Source organism: Rousettus aegyptiacus, unplaced genomic scaffold (assembly GCF_014176215.1).
Source record: "Rousettus aegyptiacus isolate mRouAeg1 unplaced genomic scaffold, mRouAeg1.p scaffold_m13_p_17, whole genome shotgun sequence".
NCBI lineage: Eukaryota > Metazoa > Chordata > Mammalia > Chiroptera > Pteropodidae > Rousettus > Rousettus aegyptiacus.
The window spans coordinates 13410243-13432790 of NW_023416292.1; the positions used below are offsets into that span (position 1 = coordinate 13410243).

At 48.6% G+C, this 22548-nt stretch overlaps 1 protein-coding gene across 6 annotated transcripts in view; it reads right to left on the reverse strand.

The window, feature by feature from the left end:
• Positions 1-22548, reverse strand: part of LAMC2 (laminin subunit gamma 2) — a 56970-nt gene that overhangs the window by 10898 nt on the left and 23524 nt on the right. For all 6 annotated transcript variants that reach the window (XM_016145583.2, XM_016145581.2, XM_016145582.2 and 3 more), the window contains 12 exons: positions 16554-16689; positions 13636-13734; positions 11389-11525; positions 10462-10584; positions 9310-9499; positions 7436-7548; positions 6285-6503; positions 5487-5669; positions 4659-4904; positions 2523-2668; positions 1407-1563; positions 896-1101 (listed from right to left, as the gene is read on the reverse strand). In XM_016145583.2, coding sequence (XP_016001069.2) covers positions 896-1101; positions 1407-1563; positions 2523-2668; positions 4659-4904; positions 5487-5669; positions 6285-6503; positions 7436-7548; positions 9310-9499; positions 10462-10584; positions 11389-11525; positions 13636-13734; positions 16554-16689 — 1955 coding nt within the window. The remainder of the gene's footprint in view (positions 1-895; positions 1102-1406; positions 1564-2522; positions 2669-4658; positions 4905-5486; positions 5670-6284; positions 6504-7435; positions 7549-9309; positions 9500-10461; positions 10585-11388; positions 11526-13635; positions 13735-16553; positions 16690-22548) is intronic.

The following is a 22548-nucleotide window of genomic DNA, read 5'->3' on the forward strand; positions in this document are numbered from 1 at the left end:
AGACGAGAATAAAGACCCACGTTCCAAAAACGTCTGTATACAGATACAGTGTGCTAAAACATACACACATGGTCCTATGTATTTCAAGTCCAGTAGAATATGGCGGCTATTCTCAGTAATGGGATCATAGGGGATTTTTATTTATGTTCCAAAGTCTCTACAATAAATGTCATTTTTGTAATAAGAAATAAATCCATACTATTTTCTAAATTGTTTACTTAGCGCGATATCTGCTTATCTTCTAATTTCCTTTATTCATCTCCCACCTACCTACCCACTTACGTTATTGCCACCTTTGCCTTCTTCATTCAGAAACAGAGAGTGCTCATTTAACTGCCTTCCTCCCGCCACACCACAGACGCTATCAGTAAGAAGGTTATACTCGCAGCAATTTTTTTCCCATTTTCAAAATCATGTCTTCATTGGACTTCCTCCCTTCCTTCCTCCCTCCCTTCCTTCCTCCCTCCCTCCCTCCTTTCTATTCATTTGTTCTCTTGTTCATTTATTCATTCATGCAGGAATGCAGCAAACATTTAATACAGCCACACATCGGGCTATGGGCTGAGAACGTAAATGAACAAAATTAAATTCTGCCCTCTGGGAGCTAACAAGCTAGAAGATATGCAGAAATAAGGGAGAAGAGATAGGGTCAAGATGAGAATACGGTTAACAAGAAATGAACTAGGGAGAAGGACATAACACGGTCAAACGGGAAACTGTGAGACGCTAAAGAACACAAAATTAGTGTGACTGTTTTCGAGGGAGAAAAGTCCAATTATTTTCCAGACGGATCAGAAAAGCTGAGAAACAGCCAGCAAACCAGGGACGTCTACGAGGGGGTCTCCCAATACGGCGGTAAGTCTCGGCGCCCTGACCCTAACCCGGCACCACCTACTGCGTTCTGTAGGGAAGACTCGCTTTTCTCCAGGCTCAGGCGCATCAGACCGACGAGCCTGTGAGTATCCTGAACCCGGTTCTGATACTGACTGCCCAGGGCCTGAATTCTTTCCACAGTCATCTTGAGGTTGTCCAGGCGGTTCCGGTAGCTACTCTCTTGGCTCCTTGCCTTGGCCAACTGGAGATTGAGAGATCTCGCGGCACCTGGGCAGCAAAAAGGACAGGAAGGGTGAGCTCTTTCGGAGTCAGCGCAGGGCGACCAAACATAATAGAGGACTGAAGAAGTGACTTTGACGGGCTAATGGCAAGATGCTGAAAACTCAGTGAATGAATGCATGCAACTGCTCTCCCACCGCCATCATTCAGGTCCCAGGAGAATGTCCCTCTTTGCAAGGGCTGGGCAGAGACAAGCTGAACTGATACCCACAGAAGAGTCTATGACCTCGTGAGGCAATGCTTTCTGGGACTATGAATTCTCTCCTGCCTGAAAGGAAGTTGGCCTTCATCACCTTCTGAAAGCTGGGCTTCTCTCAGAATGTCCTGAAGCGCCTGCTCGGCCTGCTGCATCCTGCCCTCCAGCTCTGGGTTGGGAGCTCCTCCGCCACCATGCTGAGCCTTCGAAATCAGGGCCTCCAGGCTCCGGAGCTGCTGCGCGAATGGATCCATCTGAAACCACACGGAAAAGAGGATCAGAACAGATGATGGTTGAATACCGGGTGTCCAGGGATAACGGCTCGATGCCCAGAAATGCTCGGCAGGTCTTGGCGGTTCAGAGTTCAGACTCTAGAGCCTAGAATCTGAGTGTGAATCCTGCCGCTCCTGCGTACTAGCTGTGTGACCTTGGGCATGTCTCTGTCTTTATTCGTTATAATGATAATAACATTTCATAGAGCTATGGGACTAAATGAGTTAATATTTGTATAGAGCTTAGAATAGTGCCTGAAAAAAAAGGAAGTGCTATAGAGGGCTGGTTAAATACATTTTGAAAACAGGTTGTGTTTGTCCTGTATTTGGGGTTCTGTCGAGGCCCTTTTCCTCCCCCATGTCACACCCCAGCAAGGTCATATTTAACAATTAACAGCATGAAGGAGAAATTTCTGGGGGCTATTCCTGCTTAAACGGCCTTGACACCTTTCGGACTCCTCGTATCTTTTGCATGTTTACGATTTTCTTCGTTCGCTTTATGAGAACATCGCTTGGAAGAACATCCTAGAAAATGGCATATTCTAGTGGTAAGAGCACTGAACTTGGAGTCAGGGGACATGGGTGGGATTCTTGGTTCCACCTGGCCATGTGACTTCAAAAAATTGCCAATTTTTCAAGGCTTCGTTTGCTCAGTAAAAACTGAGGTCAGAACGCTTTTTCTGCCAACCCGACTCAATTATCAGGTGTATCAAAGAAGATAATATCTGGAAAAGGGGTTTGAAAATGGTATATGTAAGGACATACCTCGGAAGTCTTATTACTATTATACAGAACTTTTTAAATACTACAATTAAAAAAAAAAAAAGTAACCCTCACCACCATCCTTAGGAGACCAAGAAGGTCCTAAATCTGTGACAAAAGCACCCATTAGACACTTAAAGCTTTTACTCGTGGCGGCGGGGGCTGGTTAGCATGCACACCTGAATCTTCACTTGGTTGTAGCAATCTGGACAGCTGACTAATGCTGCATGTTCACAGTTGAGGCCACCGAATCCTGGCTTGCAAATACAGCTGCCATCACGTCGACACTCCGCGGGCTCGGAGCCCACTGGGTTACAGTTGCAAGCTAGAGACGAAAGACAAATAGAAAACATTCATATCAAGCAAATTCCAGAAACTGGAGACGTAGCAAAACAAAGGGAAGAAGATCAAGTCCGCATTCACACTGCGTCGACGACTCACACAGTGTAAGATTCATCTCCTGCGATGCCTCCAAGCACATTCCGAACACAGACAATCTTAGGAATCACCTGGCAAGTCTGTTTGCTGCGTGTGTGGATGAAGAAATAGGACAACCGTCTCTCCTTTCTGGAGGCACTTATTTTTTGCCTCCTGTTAAATCGTAAGCCTGCCAGCCGTTCGGCAGGCACTTCGATTTTCCCTCACGAGGTGAACAACATTTCTTCTGGGTCTTTGATGGGACAGATGAGGAAGATGAGCTCAGAGAGGTTAAGGAACTTGTCCAAGGTCACAGAGCAAATAAATGGCCAGCTGGAATGAGGACTTCGAAAGAGGCAACGCTCTTTTCTTTCTGCCCTGCTGCCTTTGATGCAGGAAGTACAGAAAGGAAGCAATACCTTTATTCATCCGATCAAACAGCCTGAGCATCTACTTCCCGCCACACTATGTTCTAGGAGCTGAGGATGTAACGGTGGGTGAGACATTGCTCTAATGGAGTTACAGTGATTCTCTGGATCACTCTATCTTCGGTGCTCACAAAACGCTCAGCATTTAAACGTGTGATCCTGTATCTAAGTGTACTGTCATTATTTGCTTATTATTTGTGTGTCTTCCTTATTAGCACATGAGCTCTTCAGTATCGGGATCCACATTGCTTGACAAAAGATAGCTGAGTGAAGAAATGTGTGCTCTAGCAGCCAGTGAAATCTCTATTAATGGCGCCTTATAGCTAGAATTACATAGTTTACGGTGTACTTTCTCAATGCTGCTTTGCAACCACTTTTAGTTAAATATTAGTCACCCTATGAGGAAACTGAAGCTCAGAGAGATTAATTGCTATAATCGACACAATACTATAGGTATGTTAAAAAACAAACAAACTGGACTTGAACTTAGTACTGCCGATATCATGTGGGGGTCTTCTTATCTTGGGGTACTTTCTAGTATATCCCAGTGAACCCACAGGTTGGGATCAGGGCAGATGGATTCGTGCCCCTGGTTAGAAGCCCTGGGTTGCATGGAGTCCTCAGGAGGCCCAGGAGTCCTCTGATCCGGGTCTCCAGAGCCACTCTGGACCTTATAATAAACAAGCCCTTGAGTTCTGGGCACCGGGCTGGTCTGGGACCTTTGTGACTAAGGGGTATGTCTGCGAGGTGGGCCAGCACCCTAGAACTAAACCTGCCTGGTGGATGTGACCTGTGCAGAGGTGTGAAAGAGCTGAGCAGGAGCGCCGGCCTGCACGGCCTGCATGATCGTGCTTTGATCTGACGCAGCCCTAAGAGTGCTGCTGTGAAGCTGAGTCTCTCTGGAAGATGTTTTGACTGTTCGACTGTTACCTTTCCGCACAGCGATTCCAGCTGGCCATTTATGTGCTCTGTGACACTGGCTTCCTGAGAGTGTCTCTTAACCTGCTTTCCAGCCCACTCCCCAGTTTGTTCAGGCTTAGTCTCAGGGCATTTATTACCCTCCTCTAACAGGTGTGGCACCACTTCCTGCCTCCCAGCCTTGGCGCTGGGCAGAAGATGTGCCCCATTTTATCTCCGTTTCCACTTAAGAATGGAAACCTGACCTTTTCCGCTTCTCCCGCCCAGCTTCAACCCATTCAGCATCCTCCGGCCCTGTCTTCCGTCCCCGCTGCTGGGGAAACTGGCCTTATGGGCTTCGACAGGTGAACGATCTGGGCTGCTCATGAGCCAGCTGGTCAGAGACATCAAAGTAGCATCATGACATGAGCTGCTGCTGGCCTTGCTGATTTGTACATTCTTACATGTGTACACGCTGGCAAGCTTACGTGTCTACACACACACACACACACACACACACACACACACACTCGCGCACGCGCCCCGTCCAACCCGTCTGGGATGCAGTCCCACCTCGACACTTGTCCTCTGGACTGGGAGCCAAGGGGTCCCCAAAGAAGCCTGCTTTGCACTGGTCGCAGTGGACACCTGCTGTATTGTGGATGCACTTGAGACATCTGCCTGTCAGGCGGTCACAGTTCCCGGTGGCACTGGGGTCCACATTGTTGTTGCACTGACAGGGCTGACAGGGCCTCACTGGGCCACGTTCCCCGAAGGGGTCCCCGAAGTAGCCATCAGCACAGAGCTCGCAGCGGGCACCTGGAAGAAACAAATGGCCACGCCCAGTGGTCTTCTACCGGCAGCAAGAGCAGAGGCTCAGGCCGAACGTACACCGGCCTCAGGAGCGGGCTCCCGGGGCAAGGGGCGTGTGCTCTTCCCTCCAGCGGGTCGGGGCTTTAGATCCCAGCAGCCCCGCTCCGAGCCTCCCTGCCAGTCAACCAGATGGTCGGGGAAAAGCCAGGTCGGGGGCAACATGCCCAGGGCTGCTGCGGAGAATGGGCTCTCCTTTCAGACTGACCGGCAGGGAGGTGTGACATTTAAAGGTCTCTACGTTTTCCCTCTTTACCTTGGTTCATCTTTAAAAACTGAGCTAAACCATGTATTCTGTTTGAGAACTTCATCTCCTAATTACAAACCTCCTAAAACAGCCTTAGAGGTTTCCTCCCGTGCGCTCTGCCCTTTCTCCATCCACTTCGCCCCTCGGGCATCGAGCTAGTCTTACTGGCAGAATGAGCCCATGTCAAATAACCCCAAGGGGTTAGAATCCCTTAGACCTCCCTTGGCACAGAAGCGAGGCACACAAACGGCACGAGGAGAGGGTGACGCAGGCACCGGCCTTACCGGTGACCCCGAGGGGGCAGTTATTGCACACCACCTCCTCCGTCTCGGGCATCACCGAGCAGCTGAACCCGTTGCGACAGGGGCATGGCTTGCAGCTGCGGGGGTCGTGCGGGTCGTTGTAGAAACCAATGGGGCAGTCGGCACATTCAACGTCAGGATTCTCGTCCCCTGAGTAACAGTCTCCTGGGAGGCAGAGGAAGAATGAAAGGGCGGACAGATGAGCGGGGTACAACTCCACACTTCCTGTAAGCCGGGGGTCAGAGCTCAGGAACTCACGGCCTTCCTTTCTGAAGCTTTCTTCACAGCACCTGAGCACTGGCAGTCACCTCTGCCCTGGTCCCGGCCCTAAACATGGCCACGAACCTGCATCTCACCCTCACTGCCCCATGCTAAGTAGATATACGTTTCTTTTCTGTCCGTAACTCAGCACTGCGCCCCATGCCCCCGTGGCCTGACACCATTTGTCAGCGCAGTCATCCGGGCCCTGACCCAGCCTTTGATCTCCCAGCACTATTCTTGCAATTCGACACCAAGTCCCCACCCAGCACTGAACCATGACAGCCATTTCCTGTAACCTAGTACCTTTCCCACAACCCGCGGCATTTCCATAATGAAAAGGATCGAGCGGACTATAACGCCATGTCCATTTTCCCTGAGTCCGGCCCCATTTCCTTAATCCTCTCCCATCTCCCAAATGAGCTCGGCTACGGTCCTTCTCATACAGCTTTCTCTCTCCCACGGAGACCCTCGTCGCCTGGCTGCACCCCCAGCCACCAGGTCCGGGTACCATTCACTCACCTGTGTCTGGGTCGCAGGTCCCTCCTCCTTGGCAGTTACATGGAACACAGGTGCCAAAAGGTCCTAGCCTGGCTGAATCTCTTTTGTAGCCAGAAGCGCACTCCTGGCAGAACTGTCCCTTGTACCCAACGGGACATACACATTGTTCAACCCAGGGTGCTGGCGCACCAGAGATGGGGCGGGCTGAAATCAGGGTCACGTTGTCGATGTACCCGGTGCCTGCAACCGAGGGCACAGGTCAGAAGCAGCCGGCGGGAAGGTGCAAAGATCTGACGTCAGGCCTCGGTTGGATTTTATTTTTCTTAACTACCGAAGGCAGGTGCTGTTCACCCGCCATGCCACGCGTAAAGGTGCAGCGGCCCCTCACGAGGGCGTGCCCGGGCTTTGGCGTGAGAAACAACGGTCTGCATTCTGGCTCCCCCCGCCCCCGAACACACACACACACACACACACACACACACACACACACACACACACTGGCTGTGCAGATTGGGCAAACAACATAAACCTCTTCCTGAGTGTGTTTCCTCAACTGCAGGAGTTGTGAAAATTACATGAGATAGCATGCCTGTCACACAGTAAAGGCTCAGTAAGTCGTTAGGAAAGGCCTTTGCTACTTCCCGCTTTATCCACTGCGTGAGTGACATGGGAACAGGGCATGCCAGCCCCTCCCACACGGTGGGGCTAAAAAGCGGAAGAAATTCTCATTTAAATAATTTCGGTCAGGATTAGGAGGACCCAACAGGTGAAGTCCAACGAGAGGATTTAGCAGAATAGAACACGGTGTCCAAACATGGTGACTCGGAGTATAATCCCCAAAGAAAAGCTACCCTGGGAATAAAGGCCGCGTCACAGACCCCATCTCTTAGCTAAGGGAATGCGCCCATTTGCCGTAGGTTATTTTCTTCAAATAATCAGTTTTCATCTAAATCTGGAGACCTGTTTAGCCAAGTGGTGCTGACCTCTTTTCACAGAAACATTCCCTTTCATCAATCTCTTCTAGAATATAAAATTTTAGACCCCTTATGAGACTGTGTACATCAAAACCGTCATGTAATTTATGGACTTGCTTGGTAGCTGAACCATAGAGCGCTGAAGCGAAGTAAACTAAAACCGAAGAACAGAGAAATCCGTTTCTCCCAGTCACGTACTGTATTCCCCATAGGTCGCCCGGATCCACAGGGCCGTGAGGTTCCGTAGTAATCGACGATACTCGAAGGAACTCAGCTGGGGGCTCCAATTACTGCTGGGATGTTCGCTTAACCTGCATGATTTAAAAGCAAAAGCTTAAACATACAACTCTTTAAACATCTTATCGTTTGTAAACCTAATACACATTGTGCCCCTTCGCAGTCCTGCAGAGAGGGGCCCGAAGGACGGGGAGCCACATCCTTGCAGGCACATAGCTTTCTCACCCCATGGGGAGCAGAAGCCCCACAGGACATGATGGAGGGCATCCCAGTGTGGGGCCCAGAGCTCCAGGGGTCATGGCATCCAGTGCTGGTCCATGTCCTTAGAGACCACTTTCTATTCTTGGTCATGCAAAACCTAATATTAGAAACATCTCTGAGTTCCAGAAGCTCTCGTCCTCTGGTGTTGCTGTTTAAATGATTTGTTCCCTAAGCGCATGCATTCCACTTACTCTTTTTAAAAGTCAGTGTCCGCCTTCGACGTCGTCCACACCGAATCCCTTCCCAGCCTGGCCTCGGAGGGTCTCACTGCATCCCATCCCCAGCCCCTGCACTCCTGTTTTTTATGCTCTTTGTTTGTTTTTTTCCTGGACTCGCAGTGCGAGGAACAGCCCCAACCCTTTCATTTCATTCACCGATTTGTTAAACAACGATTTGCTGTGCACTCGGTTTGTATTCTCATGGTCCAATCAAGGACCCTACCCAAACTACTCCCCTCGAGGTGTTCACAGCCCAGCCTCCACCCGATCATGTGGCTCCTCAAACTCCCAGTTTCTCGACGGCTTCCCATCACTGTGCGGACGTGGACGAGATCTCAGCACCTTGACGTGACGTACAAGGCCCACCGTGCTGGGTCCTTTTCCAGTCCTTTCCACCTTCTCTGTCCTTCTCCCCTACACGTGCTGTGTAGCAGCCATGAATACTGCTTGCCAGTCCCCCCGTGTGATGGCTTCCCACACCCCCACATACACTCCCGTGAACAGGTTGTCCTGATTTTGTCTCCGGGAAGGTGCTGGGCTTCTGTCTGTTCTCAGCCCACATTGTCTCATCTGTGATGTTTTCCCTGACTCCTCCAGCAGAATTAGGAACTCTTTCCTCTCGAGTCCCCATGAACATGCACCCCCACTAAAGCAATGATTGTACTGCATAATGTTTGCTTGTTGTCATGTTATGTATCCTACTAGACCACGAACTCTTAGAAGACAAAGGCCACATTTCTTCATCTTGCTTTCCAAGCTGCTAATCAGTACTGAGCACTTAGAAGGCACGGGCCCCTTCCCAGACCTCTCTGTACCTACCATTCAAAATTCCCATTCCACAGGATAACGTGCGAACTCCTTTGACACACACAGGGCCGTCCACAACCTCAGCCCACCTCTTTCTCTGAGCTGACTTCTCGCCGTGATCCTCACCCCCACTTCAAGCTCCACTCATGCTTACCTACCTGCAGCTTCCTAAATCCCAAACTTCTTCAGGCATGATAGTTCCACCGCCTTGCTAGCCTCTCCCTCTTTGGAAAGCTAGCTGCTCTCTGCTAGCCACGCCTCCTCGATTGCTCCAACGTGGATTGGTTGTGCCTGAGTGTGTCCACCTTGTCTACCTCATCACTTACACGCTGCACTGTAATCATGTTTGTTTTTCTCTCCCTTGAGCCGCCCAGGGGCTTGAAGACAGGAATTGTGTCTTGTCTCAGCACATGACACCCATGGCTGCTACGTCAAAGGGGCCCAGAAAAGCTGGTAGCAATAACGAACGGCGGTTGAATGAAAGAACAAAGGGACGAGACTTCGACCACAACTTGCTGTACTTGACCCACGGACAGCTTTGCTTTTTACCTGAACGTGTAAGTCTTGGTGATCCCGCACGGCAGTGTCTTGCCAAGTGGCATCAAGGGAGCCGTGACCCGTAGACCAGCTCCTTCCAGGATCACGTCGTGGGCGGACGGTCGTCTGCCTCCCCTGTCCACACGGTAGTCAAAGGCCAGGCTTTGCCCGTAGCTCACCTGCTGATTCCCAAGAAATTTGGCTGCGCAGTAAAATTTGAAAAGATTGAGATGAGTTGTGAAACTGGAGAAGCAAACGAGTGAGCAAGTTTGCACTGATGTTGGCAACTTCCGTTGGAGTTCTGTGCTACCCGCCCACCTCCCTGTCCCAAACCACATTCCAGAAAAGCCAGCTCATGGCACTGGACATGGCCATACCGCTACTGGCTACAAAGGAGGGTTAGTTACTGAGATGCTAAAAGGGCCTCCTTACGAGACAGTTCCATCTACATGACAGACCGATTTGTAAAGATCCCAGGTACAGCGGCAATAGTGCCATTTGTTACGTAAAGGTTCAGTTTACAGAACACTTTCACAAATGTCGTCACATCTGATGGCCATAATTCTCGGAGGGAGGCATTATTATTCTCGTTTCACGGCCGAGAGAACTGAAATTTGGAAAGATCAATTAAGAGGACAACTTGTCCAGGAGTTGCATGTTAGCTAAGGACCTGAACTGGGATTAGAATTCTAGCCAGAGCTTTTCCATTCAGCTTTTCTATGCCACTGACTAATATATATATATATATATATATATATATATATATATATATATATATATATATATATATATATATATATATATATATATATAATTTACAAGTGGTTAAAGCTTTAAGAAATGCCCCAGTTTTGCTTTTCCATCTGCTTCTCATCAGACTCACAGAGTTGGCCACAGTCCTCATGCTTTGTCTTGGTGGGAAGCCTAGAAACCTCCCACTTGGCTGAAGTAGGAACCTCGCCCCGGGTCCGACCACCTGAACACCCAGTTCTCCTCTATTGATGCCACGACTCTGTCCACATGGGCTGAAGCCCCAGCTGTCCTCTGGAGATACTGCTGCCTTGATCACTAGGGGATACGGTTTCTGCATTCGGCAAGTCCATTTTTCTATCCTGACTTCCTAGCCTTATAAGTTGGCTTCTGGAGGGAAAACGCCACACATACCAGGAGCTACAAAATAGACGGGGTCTGATCTCCGTGCCGAGGTAAACACGTCTCGGTGGCGCTGGGACCAATGGAGTTTTGCAGGAGACCCATTTCTTTGGACGGCCTTCCAGTCGTCAGCACCTGAAACAAAATCAAACCACTCTGCATTCAGATAAACCATCCGTTGGGATAAACAAGGCAAGACGTGCTAGCCAAAAAAAATGCTAGTGGTGGCTAGCAGCTGGGGTCTGCTTCATATTTCTACACTTGTGCATGGTCCTCGAAAGTCCCCTTGTGCCTCTTTATTTGGGTCTCGACTCCACCCGCTCCCATCCCACAGCTGCACTGACTCCTTGTCTTTGAGTCTGATTTTGTACCAAGAGCACATTTTCATCTACCTGTAATTTAGATTATTTTGTTTTATTTATATAAACAGGGTCTGGCCTTGGTGAGGTAAGAAGGTCCGGTATGTTTAAAGAGAAACTCTAGAGTTGCAATCATATCAATCTCTCATACTTTCATGGTGCTTTGTAGATTGGAAACTAACTTCACAGAAATTAACTCACGTAATATATATGAAAACAGTATTATTAGTGAATGTGAATTCCAGGAAAACTCTCACAAACCCTCCAATCCAATAAATGTTTGTGTGTGTGTGTGGTTTTGAAACAGATGGGGATAGGAAACCCAGGGAGATGAAAACTTGGTCCCTTTTTGGTTATTCTTTTAAGTTATTCACACACTGGTATGAGCAAACTGTTAAGCTATACTTTTTCAAGACATCAGGTCTGCCTACTGCCCTGTCAAAATAACACATTAAGAGCTAGAAGAGAGTCACTAAAGATGCTTGGAGGGGCCCATCCTATGCACGGCAAGGTGGTTATCCATCAGCACAGAGCTCTATATGATGCTGAAAACCGAATTCCAGAAAACAGAATGCCTTACCTTGATGGAAGGTAGAGGTGATTCTGTGGACACTATAGTCCCCAGAGCTGCGGCAGCTGGCTGAATGCCCGTAGCAAAAACACTGGGTACAACCCTCAGGGTTTCCCTCATCCAGGTGGTAGTAACCTGGTCGACACCTGCGGTGGAGTTTTAGAAGTCGGGATAATGCTGTAGGTTATTTCTTATTCAAATACAGAGAATGTGATGACTGATCGTTTCTACTTTCTCCCCAGTCTGGATCTTTTTATTCCCAAAGGTGGGAAATACTAAGTGGCAAACACCGCTCTTGTCCCAGACCACCTGTGGGACAATCAGGGCCCCTCAGGCGAAGGGCTTAACGGGGACTCAAGGGGGGGAGGTGGGGGCCGTTGACGGAAGGCAAATGCTCTTGTCTCAGCACCCACTCAGACGTACAGACCGCCCCCCACCAGACCACGAGGCTCTGGCCCACAGAGGAGAGGGGCAGGTGCAGGTATGACAAAGGATGGCCAGTGGCTCCCTATGAAAGCAAAGTGTAGGCTGTCATTCCATCTCTGCTCCCAGATCGAGCCCTCCAGTGGCTTCTCTGAGGACCACAACTGCCAGACAAAGTCCCAGATGCTGGGGTCACAGAGAAGAGGGCAGGGGAAGTTAGGGGGAGTCACTTGTTCTCTGTTCAACCTAACTACATTCTTCCACATGAAATAATGATTACTTCAATATCCTCTATTGGTATTATTTAGCACTTATGATGTGCCAGGCACCTTATGTGTGTGCTCTCTCATTTAATCCTCACCAAAACCCTATGAAAGGAATTATTATTTCCAATTTTCTTAGACGAAGAGACCAAGACCAGAGAGGTTAAGGAGCTTGTTCAAGATCATTCAGCTGATTATGTGGCTGAGGGAAGATTTAAACTCAGATACAGCTGCCTTTAAATCACGTGGTCTAATCCTCTGGTTCATTGTGCAAAATCACAGAAAAGCAAGTTAGCTGTGATGTTTCAGAGGACAGCTGTAAATAAATAAACATGTGTTTTTTCTATACAAGGCAAGGGTTAAAAAAATCATTACGATATCTATAGAGGAAAGCTGTAGATTAAAAGAGATTGAAAAACAAGGAAGGAGGGAGGGAGGGAGGAAGGAAGGGAGGAAAGGAGGGAGGGAGGGAAGGAGGGAGGGGGAGGAGGAGAGGAAAATGAAGGGAATCTGGCAAAACTAAAGGGCGGTGTTTATGGATGCACTTGCATAATAAATTAAGAAGGAAAGTAAGGAGGAGAAAACCACAGAAGTCAGAATGGTGATCATTCTAGGGAGGCGGGCGGCGGCGTTGGGACAGCCCATTTTTAGCAAAGGTCTAGTTCACATATTTGGTGGTGCTGACGTTTGTTTTATGAGGTTTTCTATTTCTCTGTTACATTTGGAGATTAAAAACATTTTCAAAAAGTGACTCCTCTTTAAATCCTTAAGCTATGTTTCCCCACCCCTTCCTCGGCAGCGAAGAACCCCCTGAAAACACGAGTTCGGAACGTCGCTGGCATTTCCTCTGCCCAGGTATAAGTGATTGGCAGGATGCCAAAGAACTGCTTTCTTACTTTAAGGTGATGAGGAGGAAGCCTTTATCTCTGGGGCCGGGCTCACAGCCCTCCATTCCCAACCGTCCCAGGCGAGGGCAGAGCTTTAAGTCTGGGTGGTTTGTAGGGAACAACGTCCTGCAGCTGAGGTGAACCTCTCCTCACTGGGCCACCTGCCCCAACATGGCATGGGGCCCAAAAGGCTCTTACCTCCTCCCTGGTTCGTGTGTGTGCATGCAACCGCCGTGCCAACCCTGGGCGGCTCCTTTTCTGCACGATGGTTAAATATGGCCGTGTGCCATGATATTCCCTATTACTAGAATGTTCCCAACGTGTTTAATTAGGGCAGGCCTTTCCTAGGAGCAAGCTGAGTCACGTGACCTCATAATTGCACCTCGCATCAGAGTACCTGGGATTCGGAGTTGGGGAGGGGACTCGCTGGGGCCCTGTGCCTCTACCGTTGTGTACACAAGGAGAAGAGGCCACAGCAAAAGCATGGAGTCCAGTGAGATTTGGAGGCTCAGCTGGATTTTTTTTTAAAGCCTAGTTTTTGAGGACAGAGGGCAGAAAAAAGGCCATCAACATTCACTCGTTGAGTGTCCCTTTTCCATAATTGCACTCAGATGATGGCTTCTCATGCTGGTTGCCCAGGGGACCCTCCCTGCTCTGTCTGTAGGGCCAGAGTTCACACGGACCTATCACATCGCGCTCCGGTGACAGCAGGCTTGCAGACACAGCGGCCCGTGTCACAGGGCCCCGAGACGCCGGCCGGGTCACAGTCACACTCGGAGTCCCTGGGAAAGAAGGAAAAGAAAATTAGGGATGTGTTTCAAAATGTTTTGCAAGTGTACACAGCAGATCAAGTGCTCGTGAGCAAATGTCACCAACCGGAGCGAATCTTCCGTCCTCGGTGAGGTCTCGCTTAGCTACCCTCGCCCATGCTGATCTCTCGCGGGCCCTTTAATTAAGGACCCATCTGTCTATGTCAGCGCCACTCTGAGTGTGGTCTGTGGGCGGCAGCCAGTCCGTGAACTGTTTGCTACCTGCTCCTAGAGAGACGAGGGGTTTCGTGCGGGAAAGGAAACCCAACCCATCGCTGACTGTTTAGCTCGGTTGACTGTTTGGTTCAGTTGACTTTTTTTTTTTTTTAATTATCATTTATTTCTCTTGTTTAACTCAGTGACGTCTGCTTTCATCATGACCGAATCCATGTTCTTGCTGTCTTCGTTCATTTCGCCCTGTCTTTTGGTAACACCTTTGTTGGGATGAAATCCCCACGCTCTGCAATTCACCCATTAAAAATGTCCAGTCAATGGTTTTTAGTAGCTTCTCAGAGTTGAATGACCATTAGCATCACTCCAGAAAGAAACCCTGTGCCCTTTCTCAATGCCTCCCCCCCAACCCCCACATTCCCCACCCCCCAGCCCCAGGCAGCCACTAATCCACTTTCTGTCTCTATAGATTTGCTCGTTCTGAACATTTCCTATAAATGGGATCACATGAGATGTGGTCTTTCTCTTGGCTTCTTTCACTCGGTAGGTTTTCAAGGTTCATCCATGTCATGCGTGAATCAGCATTTCATCCTTTTCATGGCTGAATAAAGTCCCATCGCACGGACGTACCACCTTCTGTTTATCCATTCATCAGCTGATGGACATTGGGTTGTTTCTACTTTCTAGCAATTATGAATAATGTGGCTGCGAGCATCTGTGTACAGGTTTCTGTGCAAATATACATTTTCATATCTCTCGAGTATGTCTGGGGGTGGAATTGCTGAGTTTGGCTGGGTTGTCTGTCTGTCTGTCTGTTTTTCGGCAAGACATTCCCAATGAAGCCTTTCATTATTCGGCTTCGCCACCATCGCCTTGCCTTATGTAGACTAGTTACTTTAGTGACTAAGTGCGCAGATAGCTGACTGGTCAAAGCACGGGTCTCTGTCACTCGGTTTGGCACACAATGAATGATATGTATTCATCTCGTGGGTCCAAAACCGGTGGGTCGTTTCCCTACTGATCTGCTCCTCCTCTGACTGCCCTATGACCCCCCTTTAAATCTTGCCTGAACTTGAATCTGACTCCTCCCTCTCCCTTACATTCTTCATCCGAGCAGATGCCACGTCCTGGCAGCCTTCCTGCAGATTTCTTCCGCGACCCTCACCTGTCCATTCCCATGGTCTCCCCGCTGCCTAAGCCCCTCCATGCTACTCATCTGGACTCTCTGGCAAACATTCGAAGCCCCGGGGAGACTAGGATGTGGGACATACTCCTGTTCTCTAGGGGTCTCAGGCAGGGCAGACGTGAGAACGGCAATGACAATAAAGCAGATGCCAGCTGGAGCTGAGCTGAGACACCCCTACATGCCTCTCCCTGAGCGGATAGATCAGTGAGCAAGACAAAGCCGCAGTGGGGCTCACATGCTAGTTCGAGAGACAGACAAATACACATAGAAAATAAGAGATTTGAATAAAACAGGAGTCAGAACACGGAGGGTGGGGCCTGGTCAGGCAAGGCCTCTGTGAGGAGGTGGATGAGGTGGCGATGGAGCCCCAGGAATCTCTGCGCGGCTCTGCAGGAGGAGAGGAAGCTCTAGGCCAAGGTCAAGGTCACATATGCGTGGCTCCTTTGAGGGAGGGAAGGCTGGCTGGGGTGGCTGGAATGCACGGAGCCAGGGGAGGTTGTGAGAAGTTGAGCGGGAGCCTGCGGCTGAGGCTGAGGCTGCCGAGGGCGCGGGGATTCTGCAGGGCTCTGCTGGTGTCGATGAGAGGTGCGGGTCTCATTCTGAGAGGGAAAGGGAGCTGAGAGAGGGTTGCAAGCAGAGAAGTGATATGATCCGCTTCATGTTTTAAAGGGTTACGAAAGGGAGACTGGGCCGAGGGAAGGGTCTCCGAACACAGTCTCAAGGAGAACGGCCAGGAAGCTAAGAGAACTTGAGATGACGATGAAGGGGACGGTGCAAGCATGGCTGGGGGCAGTGCTCGCGTGGACGAGGGGCTGGAAAAGCGGGCAGCGGGGACGTGACTCCTCTGTGGCCGGACTTCTAGCTAACGGCTTCGCTGCCAGGCTCCCCCTCCTCTGAACCGCCCCCGAACCCTGCCAGCTCCGCATCTCTGGACTGGCTGTATGATGTGTAATGCAAGCTCCACCTTTTCCCAGAAAAGACTAGGAGGAGAGATAGAGGATGCTTCAGACTCACGGGGATTAAAGTCACGCGGAAAAGTTCTTCTACCCCACGTTCATTTGCGGTGAAACGAGTCCCAGGTTAGAATTGGAAGATTCTTTACCTCCTTCCCAGTTCATCTAAAGGGGGGCAAGTCATTGGGGTGAGGGCATTCCAGAGCCCAAACTCTGGGCCTGAATACTAGGTTCACCCTCACTAGTAATATCGGGCAACTTATTTCACCTCGCGTGGTATGAGTTTATTATCGTTAACATGAGGATAATTTTAATCCCAACTTCTCAGGGTTTTTGTGAGGGTTAAATGAGATAACCCGTACGAAATTCTCAGGGCAGCGTTTGGCACACAGTAGGTGCTCAGGAAATGTCAGCGGGTACTGATGTCAACATAACTGTCATTGCTCGTGGCCGAGGCAGCAGTGGTGGGTGTAGGTGCTTACCGTAGCCTTCGGTGCTGGGTGCACCCGCCATCGGCGAGTGTGTGGAAGCCTGGCAGGCATCGGTCACACCTGTCTCCTGTCACACCTGGTTTACAGCTGCACCGTCCAGAGTTGTCACATCGCGCGCCAAGAGAACCTGTAACCGACAAGGCAGGGACAGGAAAGGAGAAGAGGGAAGATGTAATTTGTACGGCATCAGGAAGCAACTTGTCGCTCTGCGGGAGTGCGACAGCCACGGCCTGCTGCCTCCAGCAGTTCCCTCCCACGTCTGAGGGTGAATCTGCCCCTTAGGGAGCCGTTGTGACAGCCAAGGATGTCTTCTTCAGGGAAGGAAATGGAATTCACTCCTGAAAGCATCTCAATTTACATATCTGCTTCCTTTCGATTAGGAGTGTGTAAGCCGCGGCTTTTTAAAAGAAATTTGTCAAATCTCTGAGATCTCAAGAAGGGAGAAAATTAGTGAATGTGGACACGGGCTTCCTTGAAGAGAACAGGCATGAGAAAGCGGCCAATAGTCTCCCTTATTCCTGGCAGGGAAAAACCACCTTTTAGGTGGTAAACGTCATCCATCCTCAGGGCAGGGTGTGATTTTTTTTTTTTTTTTTTTTTTGAGTACAAAAAGGCCTCTTGACTAAAAATGTCTCCGCCAGCCTGGAGGGGTAGAAACTCTCTCCCTGGAGCATCCCCCTTTGTGAGGGTGAAGGACTTATGCCTCTCACCCGGTTTACAGCACCCGAGCACTGGTCCTGTGCTTGATTCTCACAGACCTGCTCTTCTCTGTGAACGAGTCCTCTCGGGCTCAGCGCCGGTGAAGGACAAGAGGTTCTCGGGATAACGAAATGTGTCACTCTGGAATGCAACCACTTCTCAGGGCCTCCCCTCGCACCAGCCCCATTCGAGCCGCCATCTTCCCTTCCCTGGACCCCGCCTCTCGCTCTCCTCCCTGCCTTCGTTCTTGCTTGCATTGTCTATATACAGAAGCCAGGGTGCTCTTTTTAAAATGGAATTTGGATCCTATTATTCATCTGTTTAGGTCCGCTGGTGGCTCCCACTGTATCCCGGCCCGCAAGACGCGACCTCTCTCACCCCACCTCCCGCCCTCCTCCACTAAGTTCCCGCTGCTCCCCTGTTCCTAGAAAGTGGTAACCTTCATCCGTCCTCAGGGCATTTGCACCTGCTGCTCCCTCAGCCTGGAATGCTCTCGCCCCAGACTTCCCCGGGTTGGCCCATTCTCAGCACTCAGGTCTCGGTTCACTATCACTTCTCTAGAGAAATATTCTCCGGCTCACATACCTCACATCCCCCTCCCGCCCCTGCTCCAGTCCTTAGCCCTGCACGCTTATGATGACTTCAGCTCATGCTCCCTGCAGTATCCCCAGGGCCCAGCACTGTGCCCGGCACAAAAAAGCAGCCCAGGAATCCGCTGGATTAAAGCCCAGACGCCGAGAATGAGGATGGGGCTGTTGTGAAAGGGGGTTGATGGGAGCCAAAAGATGAGGTGGAAGCCGGCGAGACCTCACCTGCTTTAAAACCTCCCTGCGGCTGGCAAAACTACGAAATAATCCAGATAGCTCAACTCATTGTGACAGGCTATTTATACTCTATACAGCCAGCAAAATACTAAAAAGTTGCTCCTTTTTTTCTAATCCATTATTCTCCTGTGAACTTTTAATACACTAGCAGGTACAATTCAAATCAATAAAGGTATTGACTCTGTGCCTATAAAAACAACAACAACAAAAAAGGGCTTTCATGCCACATGTGGAGCATGAAATAAATTAGTCACATTCACAGTCGGAGTCCATGGAAGACTCCATGTCAACCCTGAAGGCTTCAGGGGCCCTCGGTGATAAGGGTATGAACCACATTTTTTGAGTGCCCGCAACATGCGAGACACTGAGCGAGGCACTTTACACGTATCAGCGCACGCTGTCGACTAATGAATTAAAAGGTGACAGAAGGATGGCAGACCCGCTTGTGAGCAACAGGGAACTATGAGACTCGGGGGTTTAGAAAGACGACTCTAGAGCAATCAATAGGATAGCTTGGGGGCGGGGGGAGGCCAGAAGGCTCCTGTAAGAGGAATCCTACTGTGACATGATGGCCTGGGGCAGGGGAGTTGGGAGAGGAGAGTAGGAAGGAAACACTGAGGAGAAGAATGAACAGATTTTGGTGACACTCAGGAAATGCGTGGTACGGGGCGGGGATCACACGGATGTCACCAAGGCCCCAGAGAACACAACAAAATGGACTGTGATGCTATTTACCAAGAAGAAGGGAGAGGAGGAGCAGGCTCTCAGGTGGAACATTTCAAGAGAAGATGATGAGTTTCGTTTTGGACATAGTGAACTTGAGGTTCCAGTTGTGGATTAAGATGGAAATGTTATTCTAGGCCTCAAGAAAGAGGCTGGAGATGATGTTCTAGAAGGCATCAGCACACGGAGTAATGGGAAGCATGAGACTACTTTGGGAGCAGATAGAGAGTAGGGGGAAGAGCCCTGAACAGAAATAGAACCTCGCTGATGAAAGGAAAGGGTGGTTAGGGTGGGAAGAAGTCTCAGGACAGCAGAAGCCAAGGGAGGAGGGTTAAAGGAGGATTCAAGGAGGGGGAAAGTTTTCCGGATCTAAAACAAGAGAGCATTCAACCAGAGGAGGATGAGGAGAGGCTGTTGGGTTTGGCGTGTAGAGACCGCCACACTCACTGCTCTTCGGTCAACAAACAGAGCTAAGAGGGACATATCATGTTTTAAATTATGCTTTGATCTGGAACTCAGAAACCCATTTGTTTCCATTCAAATTAATGGAAATTATGCTTTCCTCCTAAGAAAACTCTACAGTAGTTTTTCAGAAACAAATTATTCTTATAAGATGGAGAAGACTGTACTTTGCTTTTGGGTTTGGCCCAAACAGCCCGAAAAAGCACTCTACAAAACACCGTTCTGAGGGGTATTAACCGTCACCTCATGAAAATAGGCATTCTGTGTTCAGGAGTTTGGGAAATGGTACACGCTAAACCTCCTACAGATTTATAACATAATAATACGTTCAGTAGGCAAGAAGCCTGTTTAACTTTTTAATGCCAGCGATTTCAAACATGATTTGACATTCTCACAGGCAACACCTATTATCATCTTGAGAAACACAGTATTCCATAGAATATCATCCAGCAGATACAGCTCTAGACACTGGGGGTCACGAAAAGAGCCCGGCTTTGATGTCCAGCAGATCTCGCTTCAAATACCAGCTTTGCCCCTTAGCTGTGTATCCTGGGGCAAACTGTTCACTCGTCGCTTCTTTTGAGTGGAGATAAAAACCTATACCTATACCTAAGAATTTGAGTTAAAATATATCAAGTGCCTAATTCAGTGTCTCATGCATAGTAGGTGCTCCAAAAAAAATGTAGTTTATACTGTTATCTCTAGGCCTCTTTTAAGCCTTTCAAAGTACACAGGTTCTTACTGTCCACGTGGCTACTGTATTTCATGTTCTTAAACTTCCAAAATAATAGCACTGGATTTTCAAAGTGTCTCCTTAGTATAAAAATACCTGTCCCAGTTTCTACATTATGAGCTACTCTTAGGGACTGTGAACAATCAGGTTTCAAAAACAGATGAAGAACAGCTTCCTGTACAGTTTGTGCCCCAACGAATACCTTAAGGCTTATGTAGATATAGTTTACGTGCATTTGAGGATTCAGGAAGGTATTCTAAAATTATTAATATTTAAAATTTAAGCCAAGAGAGTAAATTCCCTTTTGAGAACCCTTTAAAAGTAAATATACTTGCATTTTTAAATAACATGACTATTATTTAAGAGCTATATGGAATAATAATTAATTATTATTTAAGGCATATTTTAAATAATAACTCAAATGGTACGGTCTGAGTCATTCACTGTCAGCAATGTAAAAATTGATAAAATTAAGAGAATAAGTTCGATGTCATTGACATCCACACAGATCTCAAGAACATAGGTGTCATGAGAAGAATAAACATATACATGCACACGCAGTGAATTTTAAACTATCTGCAAAAGGTTCCCAGGTACATACTAAATCTTACACATTGGTTACGAGAGTCAAGAAGAACTCAGCCTTATTGCTGAGCTCACAAAGTTATCATCTAAAAACAAGCCCCGTTGCTATATTCGTGAGAAATTGATGTGAAGTCCAAATCTGTGACCAATTTGGCAATTATTAATGCTGTTGCCTTCATTTACCATACATGGAATGACAGCATTTTTTTTTTTAAGATGCATTCCTCTGCATTTGAAATGGAATATACTCCAAATTCCCTTGTGAAGTTATGATTTGAGAGCGAAAATATCCTTTGGTCCGATTAGGAGACTGAGGAATCACATAGGGAATTAACCTCATGCCGCTGGTTTAGTGATCTATGCAGCCAACGTGCATTCGGAGGTGGCACGTGGAGGGGACAGTCTCTGCCACCAACATGCAACCAGCCCAGGCAGCTGGGGTTCTGGAGCGTCGGCCCCTTCCTCGATGTGACGGTGGAGTGCGTCAGTACACACGCAACGAAGACAGAGTCTGTGAAAATGTTCTGGGAAAGTATAAAGCGTTACCCAGATCTTAGGAAAGAATATCTACAAAGTTTTTCCTGAACGTCTAATTTTCTGCTGTTGGGGATAAAAGGATACCATTCTGTTTTTTTGTTTCATTTTGTTTTTGTTTGTTTGTTTGTTTTTCATACGGAGGGTATAAGAGGGAATAGTTCTTGATTCGAACATCTGGATTACAACTCGAGCTCTGGATTACAATCACTCGCTGAGAAACTTCAGGCCATTCATTAACTCTTCTAATTCTCAGTTTCCCCACAGGTAAAAAATATTTGAATAATTCACCGCCATATGTTAATAATAAACAGAATGTTAATAAATAGTTGGAGACCAAACATACGGCCTTTACCAGGCTTCTTTCTATGCCTGAATGTGACATTTTAGAAAGCCAGTGTTCCGGGGGATTGGGATCCTAACCTCTGTCCTAATAAGAAACACAACTTATTTCATTGTTCACCGCGTGCTTGGCAAACGTCATTTTATCCTCATGTGATCCTGTAATGTAAATAGCGTGATCACCCTTTTAGAGGCGAGGACAGTGGGGTAGCGAGAGGTTAAGGAGTATGTCCAGAGGGACATCACACTAGTGGAAGTGCCAAGATTTGAGCCCAGGCTGTCCGGCTCCAAAACCCACCACGTTATGATCTTCGACGTCAGCACACCTGGGCTGGAACTCACGTAGCTCTACAACCTTCAACAAGCGTCTCCGCCTGCCTCTCTAAGCCTCTGCTACCGCATTCGTAAAAGGGAAATAATAACAGCACCCTCTTCATAAGGTTATTTGTGAAGATTAAATTAATTGCTGGATGAAAGCATATAGAGCCGGGCCTGGTACAGAGTGAGCGAGTAATGCACGTTTGCTACAATACGAGATGCAAATCATCGCCGGGCTCCACCATTTCCTACCCCCGGACTGAGCACACTGAGTCTGGGGTAACTGTTCCCCAGAAGAAAAGCAAGAGCCAGGCTCATTGTTGCTCGGCGGGCAATGGACGACACTGTGAAAAGAAGAGAGGATGCGGCGAATCCCTCATCAGCATCTCTCCTTGCTAAGCAGCAGGCTCAGCTTGCCTGCTCTGAGACTGATCGCCCTGTCTGCAGGCCGGGCTTTCCAGCTGAGCCAATTACATTTCTAGTGACATCTTCTCTGATCACTTCGCTGGTATGACCCCAATCCAGTGCCTCACAAGAAAGCCGCATTACCTACAGCGACGTGGGCTCTGCAGAGAGGTTAAATGCCCATTTTAATGGAATAATTTTTCTTTCAGTTCTCCTTTGTGAGGTGTTTTGATTCGTAGGGAGAACCACTCAATCCAAAAGATTCTAGATGCTGACTCTGTGTCACAAAGCTCGGCAAATCTGGTTCGAACCACATCGTAACAGCAGCTCTGGCAATTTGGGAAGCGAATGCTGGGATATG